We start from the raw sequence: 12533 nt of genomic DNA, 5'->3' as shown, positions 1-12533 counted from the left end.
TATGGTTCCGCGAGTTCCCTGTCGTACGGTAGATCTGGTTCCGCGAGTTCCCCGTCGTATGGTAGATCTGGTTCCGCGAGTTCCCTATCGTACGGTAGATCTGGTTCCGCGAGTTCCCCGTCGTACGGTAGATCTGGTTCCGCGTGTTCCCCGTCGTATGGTAGATCTGGTTCCGCGAGTTCCCTATCGTACGGTAGATCTGGTTCCGCGTGTTCCCTATCGTATGGTAGATCTGGTTCCGCGTGTTCCCCGTCGTATGGTAGATCTGGTTCCGCGAGTTCCCTATCGTACGGTAGATCTGGTTCCGCGAGTTCCCTATCGTACGGTAGATCTGGTTCCGCGTGTTCCCTATCGTATGGTAGATCTGGTTCCGCGTGTTCCCCGTCGTATGGTAGATCTGGTTCCGCGAGTTCCATATCGTATGGTAGATCTGGTTCCGCGAGTTCCCCGTCGTACGGTAGATCTGGTTCCGCGAGTTCCCTGTCGTACGGTAGATCTGGTTCCGCGTGTTCCCTGTCGTACGGTAGATCTGGTTCCGCGAGTTCCCTATCGTATGGTAGATCTGGTTCCGCGTGTTCCCTGTCGTACGGTAGATCTGGTGTCGCGTGTTCCCCATTGTACGTACGGTAGATATGTTTCCGCGTGTTCCCTATCGTATGGTAGATCTGGTGTCGCGTGTTCCCCATTGTACGTACGGTAGATATGTTTCCGCGTGTTCCCTGTCGTACGGTAGGGGGCGCTGTTACACTACTCCTGAAAGAGCTCTAAACTCCTGATCAAACATGGGCAAAACTTTTTGCTCAAAATGTTGTGATGTAATTAAACGTGTTCTCATTCAAGTTGGTGTGTAAATAGTTTTATTTAATGTTTAACACAGCAGCATGTTTATGGATTATAATACACTGAGCTTTCAACAATCATCTTATAATCTCATATAAAACACAAACATAGATATTATAACAGTAATGATAAATACATCGTTAAGAAAATAAACACAGTCCTTAAACACACTCAAACACGCAGCTGTTTACTGTAGAACAGTGGCACATGTGATCCACCCTTCCCATGATGCACCCTGTCAGTCCACCACGGGTGTAAATATGACTACTGTACATATATATGCAGACAGTAGGGGAGATAATACGACTCAGACCGTACGGTCTCACGGGCAGTTCCTGAGAGGAGAGACGCTCTCGGCCTCTTCCCAATGACCAGTCAGAGAAGCGGATGTGTGTGTGCGACTGGCACTCGCCCGACTCGGCCTGTGCGTCCCACGGGTGACGGGACAAGCCGACGCTCAGATAAACACGATCTGAGAGAGAGAGAGAGAGAGAGGTCACACACCTTCACGATCACGTGACTGTATAAGCGGAGGCCTGATTGGATACGCACTTCATTTGATTGACAGCTGTCAGTCAGACGATTACATCAGAGAGCAAACGCCGGTCTGAAGGGTCTGGCCACGCCCATCTGTGCCACACATCATCCTGTCCGACCTGAAACACACAACAACTCATGAGGGCTGGTATCGAAGCATTAAATAGGGTTAAAATGTTTGTATGTTTATGTACGTTTTAAAACTGCGATATCGTTATGAACAGCAATATTTATCAACACTTGTTGTATTAAACTATTTACAAACATGAGACATGCCACATGGAGACTTGAGGAAAGTGATGATGAAAATGAATCATGAGATGGGAGTTGTGAATCAACAAATAGACTGAATCTGCTCATTTGAAACATCCTACTAAATAGATTCACAGAATCAAATGAGTTGATTCACTTAGTTGAATTTCACAAAACAACTACTCGAGTCCATTAGGAATCGATCCATTGAATCAGAGTTATGAATGGATTCATTGAAATTTCAGCTAAACAAATTAATCAATTCACAGAATCAAATAAGTTGATTCAGTGCATCAAATGAGTCGATTCACTTAGTTGAATTTATGAAACAACTTTTTTAATCCATTATTAGCATTCAATTCACTGAATCTGAGTTGTGGATGGATTCATTGAAATTTCAGTTCAACAATCAATAATCAATTCACGGCATTAAATGAATCGATTCAGTTAATCAAATGAGTCGATTCAGTATTTTAAGTGAATCGATTCACTAAGTCTGTTTTTTAACAACTTTGAATTTGTTAGGAATCGATTCACTGAATCAGAATTGATTCATTAAATATTTCAGCTAAACAAATGAATCAATTCAAAGAATCAAATAAGTTGATTCAGTGCATCGAATGAGTTGAAATTATTATGATTTGATTCATTTAAATTTCAGTTTCCAACTCTAACACAGTTTTGCTGCTTAAGTTTTTTGTAGTAACTTTCTCATGGAATAAGCGTAAAACTAGACATGCTCTTGGGGAATTGTGGGGATATTCATTATGTTGTTCTATTTTTTGGGTCAAATTCAAAGGCATGACGTACGTGAGAGAGATGTCAATCACCAAAAATACTCAAAAGTCTTTATTTGTCAGGGTGTGTGATTAGCATCACCTGCTAGCGGCGCCGTCTGACGCACACAGGTCCGACTCCGAGTAATACGCGTGTTGCCCGGTCTCAGAGATGACCAGCGCGTGCATCGGCTCGCTGTTGCAGGCCTTGAGCGGGCCATGCCCCCTGATGACATCAGCGTGAGGCGACAGGGTCATGTGACTGCACGATGGGTTCCCGTTGGTGTCCAGCTCGCTGGGGGCGGGGCCTGGAGACGAGACGTCCAGCACCTCGATCAGTGGGGGCGGGGTCAGGCTCGGGGTCATGACCTCAGGGTCAGCGTGAGCCAGCTGAAGACGCCGCATGTGACTGACCGCCACCGTCACGTTAATGGCTCGCTAAAACACACACGTAATCATACATTCAATTCACGGTTATCAGTATAGCGCTTTTCACAATACACACAGTGTTCAAAGCAGCTTTACAGAAAGCGCACAAGTCCGAAGTACAGTTTACAGAGATCTGTTATCAGAGGAAACTAAGTTATGTATTTCATAAATGCACATATACAAAATTATATAAAATTATACACAAAACACAGTTAGATAAAAAGGTATCAAATAAACCACTTCTACTCACTAGTCACACAGTATATTTATTGACAAATCAGGTTGTTTATTGATGCACGTTTTTTTGCATTCGAATGTGCAGAAAATATTGGTAATTTTTCTTGGACAGCCCTAAGGTGTACGCGTGATCTGCTCGCTCACCTTCCACTTGGATTTGGCAAAGTTCTTCTGCATCTGCTCACAGACGGACTCGATAATATTGTCATTGTGCGCCGTGTCTCCGATTATCCTGCACAAAGAGAACAGCAGCTCGTTTATTCACAAACCAGCATGTTTATTCAGACATTTATCAATTTATGCATTTGTTTATTCAAGAATTCATCATGTGTTTTTCATGAATCAGTATATTTAGTTATGAATATGTATGCTTTATGCATTAGTTTATTCATGTTTAATTATGAAGTTGTTTTTATCATCATTCAATTTGTTAATCGTGGTTATTCGTGCCTCAGTTCATCAGTCCACATATATTCTCAGAGGTGTTTCTCACCATGGATGACTGAGCGCTTGCTCCGTTGTGTAGCGTTTATTAGGGTTTTTCTCCAGCATGTGCCTGATAAAGTCCTTCGCTGCAGAAATCAGAACAAACCACAATTGTTCACAAAGGTTTTCAATACATACTAACAATAAAGGTGCAGTGTGTAAGTTGTAGCAGCATCTAGTGGTGAGGTTGCGAATTGCACCCAACAGAAGTTACGGTGGGAGACAGGAAGTGATGTAGCCAGTTAAGCAATGAGGTTTCTTTACAAAGATTGTGTTTACTTAATTATTCAGTAAAACCATATGTTTTTGCGAATATTATAGCCACTTGTTCATCAGTGTGTTAGTGTTTTTTTCGCTGACTTTAGCAGCTTCTTTGCATGATGAATAGCCGTATGTCCACTCGCGTTAGTGAGCAGACACGTTAGTGACCATACGCATTAGTGACCAAACGCGTATGTCCACTCAGGGCCACCGTAGAAACATGTCAATGTAAGCGGACCCGCGGTGTGTGTGGAGAGAGATGCCTCATTCTAAGCTAATACAAACATAACGCTTCATTATGTAAGCTCTTTATACACCAATGAAAACACAGACGTGTATATGATATTGTATTTCTGTCAACAGATCCTCCTAAATATTACACAATGCACCTTTAACATACTAATACATGCAAACATTTTAAACAGAGACCCATGTTTGATGGCCTATAGGTGGCAGTAATGACAGCGTGTGTGAAGCGTTTCTGACGCACCTGACTCAGAGATGTCATTCCAGTATGGCGAGTGGAACGCATATTCTGCCTTCATGATCTTGGAGAAAAGGCGCGTTTCATTCTCCTCGTAAAATGGCGGGTATCCGCTCAACCTAAACAAACACATGAAGAGATCAGCGTTTGAGGAAAAACACACCTGACCGGATCTCAAAAGTGTGTATGATAACGGCAGACTCACAGAATGTACGTTATGACACCGATAGACCAGCAATCCACTGCTTTACTGTACGGTTTCTGCGCCAGAACCTCCGGAGCTGAGGAGAATGATCACCATTATAAGAATCATCACCATAATAATGAGAATCATCACCGTAATGAGAATCATCACCATAATAAGAATCATCACCGTAATGAGAATCATCACCGTAATGAGAATCATCACCGTAATGAGAATCATCACCATAATAAGAATCATCACCATAATGAGAATCATCACCGTAATAAGAATCATCACCGTAATGAGAATCATCACCATAATGAGAATCATCACCGTAATGAGAATCATCACCATAATAAGAATCATCACCATAATGAGAATCATCACCGTAATAAGAATCATCACCGTAATGAGAATCATCACCATAATAAGAATCATCACCGTAATGAGAATCATCACCGTAATGACAATCATCACCGTAATAAGAATCATCACCGTAATGAGCATCATCACCATATTAAGAATAATCACCGTAATAAGAATCATCACCGTAATGAGAATCATCACCGTAATGAGAATCATCACCGTAATGACAATCATCACCGTAATGAGTATAATCACTGTAATGAGAATCATCACCGTAATGACAATCATCACCGTAATAAGAATCATCACCGTAATCCGTAATAAGAATCATCTCCGTAATGACAATCATCACCATAATAAGAATCATCACCGTAATGAGTATCATCACTGTAATGAGAATCATAACCATTACAGACAATCTAACAGCAGAAGTAAAGCGTTCGTACCAACATATCCCGGTGTTCCACAGGCCGTAGACATCACGCCGTGATCCGCCATCTTCGACAGACCGAAGTCACTGATCATGATCTTGGAGTTCTCCTCTGGACTGTAGTACAGCAGGTTCTCCGGCTGCATACGGATACAACAGTGGACATTAATAATGTTTAAGACCTGTTTCACCATTTCAGGCTCTACTAGAACAGGTTTTCCTGCTTGAATGTTGATTATTTTCTAGCTCCTCTCTTCCCAGTCTGTCAATAACGCTCTGTTTACTTCCTGTCTCTATGAAGCCCCTCCTTCTGAAAAGCACACTGTGCTCTGATTGGCCGGCTGGAGCAGTGGGTTGTGATTGGTCGAGCGCTTCGAGTGTGTTTGGGAAATGTCCCGCCCATTACCACAACCACCCGTTTAACACACTACTAACTAACTCCACCAGGCCCCGCCCCTTTATTCTGTATATTAATTATTTAACTGAGGAAGATTGGCGTTTCAGGGAGATTTTAGAAACAATGACACTAACTGGAACTTTGCAGAGCTTCTCATGAGAATTGAACGTGTAAAAAGCATAATAGTCTATTAATTAAAACCTCAACAGAAGATCAAGCTCGCTCACCTTCAGGTCTCTGTGGACGATGCTGTTCTGGTGCAGGTAGGATACGGCCTGCAGGACCTGTCTCATCACACGGCTGGCGTCCTTTTCCGTGAAAACACCTCGATCCAGAATACGGTCAAACAGCTCTCCGCCCGACACCCTTCACAGACACACAAACATGGACGAGTTAATACACACGCTGAGCGACTGTGATTGTGTGTTTTATATTTTAGGCATTATCAAACACGTACAGCTCCATGACCAAGTAATAGTGTGTTCTCGTCTCGTAGAAATCTTCCAATCCCACCACATTATCATGCTTTATCCTGAAAGAGAGAGAGAGACTTCAGAATCCAGAACATGGTGTCGTTCTGTAGTGTCATGTTAGTCAGTAGATTTAGGGGTGTGTATGTGGAGTCAGGTGTGTTTGTGTTAATGCTCTGTCGTATTTGTAGTCTGTGGTGTTTTGGAATTGAAATTGGTATTTATGTTCTCAGCATGACCCAATAGTTTCAATACAACTAGCTAATTTAAGCAATAACCAGTTTCAATACAACTAGCTAATTTAATCAAAGGTTTTTAGCATTATTGGAAATTTCATCATAGCTTTTGACCACAAGATGGCGCTGCCTGGAAACTTCTTATATACTTTTAGGGCGTGGTGCTGAAGACACATACCAAGTTTTGTAAAGAAACACCAAAGTTTGTCAAATATAGCACATTACGACAAAATTCAAAATGGCTGACTCCTAAAATGGCCAATATGGGAAAATTGGGTATCGTTCGACTCGGCACGCTACACCAGTGAGAGTTATCTCCTGACCACTAGGTGGCACCGTGATGAAACTGTGCCGTTAGCCTCAGGTCATGGTTCTCATAACACACACAAAGGCTGCGTCTGTTTATTGCAATCGTTGACGTTCTTCTTCTTATTAAATAAGCGTGAAAAGCATGAAAATCGACCGTTGCTCCAATTTTCACTAAAATAAACCAGATTATCTTCAGACCATGCCAAAAAAAGTTATGCAATTTTGATTCGTCAAACGGTTCTCGAATAACAGATGAAAAAATCTGACAAAGAGCACGCCGAAATGAACGTAAAGCTATATCTCCGCAACGCTTTAGCTTATTCTGACCAAACTTAGGCTCAACCCAAAATCACCCCCTATAGGCCATTTTTGAGGGGACAGCCATTTGTAGTGGTGTCCGAAACCATAGTGGACGTAATCGAGTGTACTCATTTAATCCCACTTTGCACTGCAATAACGAGTGTACAACCGAAGTACGCTCAACGGCTGTCCGAATTCACTCACTCATCCTTCGAGTGAGCTGTATTAGTGGACAAACGTAGGGAAAGGAGATCGAGGATTTAGGGGGCGATTTCGAATTCAGCCTATAGTTATATTTGCTTATAACTTGTGAAAGATTTGTCCAAAAAAAAAAAAAAAAAAAAAAAAAAAATCACAAAACTCGAACGATCCCCAATTTTCCCATTTTGGCCATTTTGGATGTCGGCCATTTTGAATCTTGTGGTAAAATGCTATATTTTACAAACATTGGCGTTTCTTTACAAAACTTGGTTTGTGTCTTTGACACAATGCCCTGATGGTGCCTAAAAAGTTTCTGGGCAGCGCCACCCTGTGGTCAAAAGCTGTAATGAAATTTCCCAAAAATGCTACAAACTTTTGACTAAATTAGCTTTTTATAATGAAATCGGTCTTAATATATTCCTTGGGTCATGCTGAGAACATAGATACCAAGTTTGTATATTATATTATATTATATTTGAGCCCCGAGGGCTCGTTTCATTGGCGTGTGTGTCTTGTTTCGTACCTCTTCAGCACCTTGATCTCGTTCTCAAGGTTGGAGTGGTGCAGCTGTTTTTTCTTCACACACTTCAGGGCGTAGAAATTCCCGGTCTTCCTCTCTCTCGCCAGGTAGACCTCAGAAAACGAGCCCCTGCCGAGACACATGAACGTGGAGTTTGAGATCAGCGCTAATCTATCAAGGCTCAGCTGTGTGTGTGTCCGGCCTGTTCAACACACCTGGTCTCTCTTAAATAACTGTCCTAGAACGAGGATTACTGCGCGTTACACAAGAGACCCAGTACCGCCCCTCGCGACTCATTACCCACAATGCATCTAATCCAAAACACCCTAGAAATACCTTGCAACCGCCCAGAACAACACCTGACAATGTCCTCATCATGTGTGTGTGAAAACACACTCCTACAGCACAGATCATCTCAGATTGAGAACAATAGTCACCGTTTGGTTGTTGCACATTGATGAGAGCCAATGACGACACTCATTCTGGACGCTTTTGTGATCTTTTTTTCTTCCGTTATAAATAAATCCATAATCAACAAGAACATTTAACAAAGCTTCGTTAGATCTAGTTCTCTTTTGGAGACAGATTTGTCCCCTTCGTAAACCGTCTCGATAATCCTTTAATTAACTAGTGTCAGGATGTTCTCTGATGTCTGTGTCATTCACCTGCTGATGATGATTGACAGGTGTCAAAACGAGAGAGAGAGACAGGCTCACTAATGCTCACACGACCAACAAACCCCTGACAAGCATTTATGAATATCAAAATTACAAAAATGCCTCATAATGACTTATAAAGCTTTATAACGCCTCATAAGGACCTTTTACTTCACAATGCTTTATAATAGTTCAGTACAGCCGTATAAATCATCCTCACATCCTATAATGCCTCATAATACTTCATAACTCTTCATACAGTGCAATAAGAGCTTCCTGTATATTGAATCTTAAAGCTTTATAACATTTCGTAATAATAATGCTCTATACCCTTCATAAACGGTCATGGTTTAGCAAAGTTTCCCAACATTTTATAGTTCAACACTGATTTTTAAATATTTCATAAAGCTTCATAACACCTCATAACCCTTCATAAAAATGACTGAATGCTTAGTTATGATTCATGACACTTCAAAAAGCTTCATAGTGCCTCACAAGCGTTCATAAAGTGCCATAGGAGATCATAATAATAAGGATGCACCGATATGAACATTTCGGCCAATGCCAATAACCGATAAATATTTATATTTGAAAGCCGATAACCGATATATTGGCTGATTAATCCGATATAAACCGATAAATTATTAAATATTAAACCGATATATATTGGCCTATAATGTTCTCATGATAATGTTCAGTAGCTGATATTACAGACTTATCCGTATTTTCCTGTTTTGAAGTGATTCCAATCATATTCAAGCAATTCATAACCATCATCTAACAGTGCGCGACTGAAGCGTCTCAGCCGAGGGGAAAAATACGTTATTTATCAGCTTTAAAGGAGTAGTTCACTTTTAAAGAAACTTTTGCTGATAATTTCCTCACCCCCGTGTCATCCGAGATGTCCATGTCTTTCTTTCTTCAGTCGAAAAAAAAATAAGGTTTTTGATGAAAACATTCCAGGATTTTCTCCATATAATGGACTTCAATGGGGTCCAAAAGACAGTTTCAGTGCAAACTGTTCAAAGGGCTTTAAACGATTCCAGACGATGAATAAGGGTCTTATCGAGCGAAACGATCGCTCATTTAATAAATAAATAACAAAGTTTAAGTTTAATAAGCTCAAATGCTCGTCTTGCTCTGTTCTGTGACGCGCATTCGTGACTCTCCAGTTCGAACTCGTTCATCAAAATGAACGAATCTTTTTCCGAGTCATTTGGTTCATTCAATGAACGAAATGAACGAGTTGACTCTAGAAAAGATTTGTTCATTTTGATAAACGAGTTCATCTAGAATCATTTAAAGCCCTTTAAACAGTTTGCACTGAAACTGTCTTTTGGACCCCATTGAAGTCCATTATATGGAGAAAATCCTGGAATGTTTTCATCAAAAACCTTCATTTCTTTTCGACTGAAGAAAGAAAGACATGGACATCTTGAATGACATGGGGGAGAGTAAATTATCAGCAGAGGTTATTTTAAAAGTGAACTACTCCTTTAATATATCGGACACATTTTCTTATCGAGCCGACGATATAACGACTATAATCGCATCCAAAATTGGACAACACAATATATGTGTGAGTACTGTGTATAATTATTTTGTAAATATAAATACACACATATGCATGTATATAGTTAAGAAATATTAGCATGTTTATACGGTATAAAATATAACTATTTTATATGTAAATAACACATTTTTTCTTAAAAATATATCGTGCATCCACAGATAACCGTGCCTCTTACAGCTCAATAACGTTTCAGATTGCTCACTTCACAATGATGAGTAACGCTAGTATTAGTGCTAAACGGTGTTTCTCAATGGGATGAACGGCTTCGTTGATAAAAACGTCCCCTGGTCCTCAATCCGTTAATCTGCGTGTCAGGTTTAGACGCATGTGTCTCCTCTGGGAATAAAGCTTCTGATCCTGTAATAGCCTCGAGCTCGAAACACACCTTCACCTGACTCCTGACTCATGAAGCGCTCCATACTTACGATCCCAGCACCTCCTTGAAGTCAAAGATCTCCTTGATGTTGCTGGTGATCTTCTTCCAGCTGCAGTTGATCTCCTTGCGACCCATCGCGGCTCGAGTTTCTCAAACTGACTCCTGGAACACACACACATCTGTCATATTACTGCCCACTCCTCCTCGAGTGTGTGTGAGTCAGATTACGCATCTTATATAAAGGTGGAGGAGGTCGCGGTCGGCCACGCTAATGAATCTGCAGTTTTTCTGAGAAGAGTTTTGATCTCTGACCTCTGACCTCTCTATATAGGTTAATGCTTTTAATATATCCGGAATCACTTTTACTTTAATGTTACAGTACGAACTATTAATGAACGATGATTCTGCAGCATTTATTACTCTTAATGAAACATGTACTAATACATAGTTGTATTTGCATTATTAATACAGTGTAAACTGACATGAGCAAGCGATGTTACGTTATAGTTTTACTGACAGTAAAACAAAGTCTAACGAATAGTTCATTTTAGCTAATAACGTGTCACTTAACATTAACAAACACTATTACACAACCCAGATAACTGGTTAACACACATTTGAACAACTTTAATTCATATATTTAGCCTATAGAAAGTTTGCGAATGCTTATCATTCCCATTTATCTTTGGTATTTTAACGTCGTTCAACATTTAATGTCAAATAATCACAACAACAGTGTAGAATAAAAATAACGTTACATAAATACGATCACATTTGAGCCTCATGAGCTCTCAGAGAAATGATAATTCATATGAAAGAAGAAGCCAGTCTTACCGGAGGGGTGATGATGATGATGTGATGATGATGTGATGAGGAGACGCAGTTGGCGAGCATCTACCTGAACTCTCACGCGCTCGTTAAAGCTTCATGAGCGCGCGCGGGGGGCGGGGCCGAGGCGCGTGACGTCACCCGCGATCACCTGAGAGCCAATCACAATAACCTTCGTTAAAAAAAATATTGTATGAGGTGTTAAGGAAAGGCCGAAGGGTACTTTTTAAAATTAAAATTTTGTATATTTAAAGCACTGTGAATAAGAGACTTTTGTAGTATAATTAATTTGTTCCTTTTATTAGTCAAATTTCACATTCCTAAGTGTACGTTTTATAACAAAAGCCAGAAAATTAGATTAGAAAATTACTTTTCAGTCGAGTAGTAATGGGAAAGCTATTAAGACTGTTCACTTGTCTTCAAAATCTCTAAAAGATACAAAGGTCTTATATTTTTGTCAATGTTTATTTTATTTTTTAATGTGTTTTCTTTGCTACCCTAGGCTGTTATAGCCTATTGTTTTGCATTCATAAAAAAAAAATATTACAATAACATCCCATGCCGATACTGCGTTACAAATAAAGTGGCAAATGCTATATAAGCGAGGTTTGTACTTTAATGATGAAGAAAAACACACTTTATTTTCAATCTGTATTTTGGCGGTGAAGAGCTTGATGTCGTGTTGTCACATGTCAATGTTAAAATGTGTACCAAATAATATATTTTCATATAAAACGATATGAAAACAGGCCGCTTTGATTACATGTGTGTGGTTTAGGACATGTGCTTGCGATGTGTGCAGCTTAACGTGTGATAGAGCGCTGCTCGCGCCACGCGCACGTGTGTGTGTGTGTGTGTGTGTGTGTTTCGCACCTGGGTGAACAGGTGCACACTGACTCATTTCAGTGTCTTATAATCTAATATAACTCTGCATCATGCTTGAGTTCATTCTGCGTATCATCCCCATGTATAATCTCATGTATCTGTTGATATGATTATAATAACCAGAGTTGCTGATCACATGAATTATGAGCGCAGTCCGTGAGCGAGCGTGACGTCACAGAACGAGCTCGTTCATACACGTAATCATTTGCGATTATATTATATAATATCATAATAATTACATAATATGTAACGTATTTATTTCCATATAAATTGCAAACAAACCACACTTATAGATGATTATACATTTTTTATATTAATAAATGTGATTTAATTGTAATTATTTCAATGCTTTGTTTACAAAATATATGTAGTAATTATTTTATTAAAACATATGTAATATTATATTATTAATTTAATTATTATGTCATGCACACTGTTTTTCAAAGTCAAAAAAGTTGATTTTAAAATCAGTTTTACAAATAATTCTTTATAAAACCACT

General features: G+C 39.9%; 1 protein-coding gene across 1 annotated transcript; it reads right to left on the bottom strand.

The window, feature by feature from the left end:
* Positions 1-834: 834 nt before the first annotated feature.
* Positions 835-11050, bottom strand: camk1ga (calcium/calmodulin dependent protein kinase IGa). The gene is made up of 12 exons (XM_089133349.1): positions 10370-11050; positions 7719-7844; positions 6137-6211; positions 5907-6045; positions 5299-5422; positions 4508-4583; positions 4309-4421; positions 3565-3643; positions 3216-3303; positions 2509-2843; positions 1393-1496; positions 835-1312 (listed from the first exon to the last, which is right to left on the bottom strand). Exons 1-11 carry the CDS (start codon positions 10453-10455, stop codon positions 1424-1426), a joined length of 1314 nt encoding a protein of 437 aa, XP_088989475.1. The 5' UTR covers positions 10456-11050; the 3' UTR covers positions 835-1312; positions 1393-1423.
* Positions 11051-12533: the final 1483 nt, after the last annotated feature.

The sequence above is a fragment of the Pimephales promelas genome, chromosome 2, assembly GCF_988280905.1.
Source record: "Pimephales promelas chromosome 2, fPimPro1.hap1.1, whole genome shotgun sequence".
In the NCBI taxonomy this organism is placed as follows: Eukaryota; Metazoa; Chordata; class Actinopteri; order Cypriniformes; family Leuciscidae; genus Pimephales; species Pimephales promelas.
The sequence above is the reverse complement of the archived record's forward strand: the minus strand, read 5'-3'. Positions and strand labels throughout refer to the sequence as shown.

Bases quoted from the DNA above. Each gene is read 5' to 3' on its own strand.
- camk1ga (XM_089133349.1), bottom strand. From the start codon at position 10,455: ATGGGTCGCAAGGAGATCAACTGCAGCTGGAAGAAGATCACCAGCAAC. The intron at 7,845-10,369 runs GTAAGTATGGAG...GTGTCTCGGCAG, and splicing joins TTCAAGGAGGTGCTGGGATC to GGGCTCGTTTTCTGAGGTCT. The intron at 6,212-7,718 runs GTACGAAACAAG...TCTCTCTTTCAG, and splicing joins GAGATCAAGGTGCTGAAGAG to GATAAAGCATGATAATGTGG.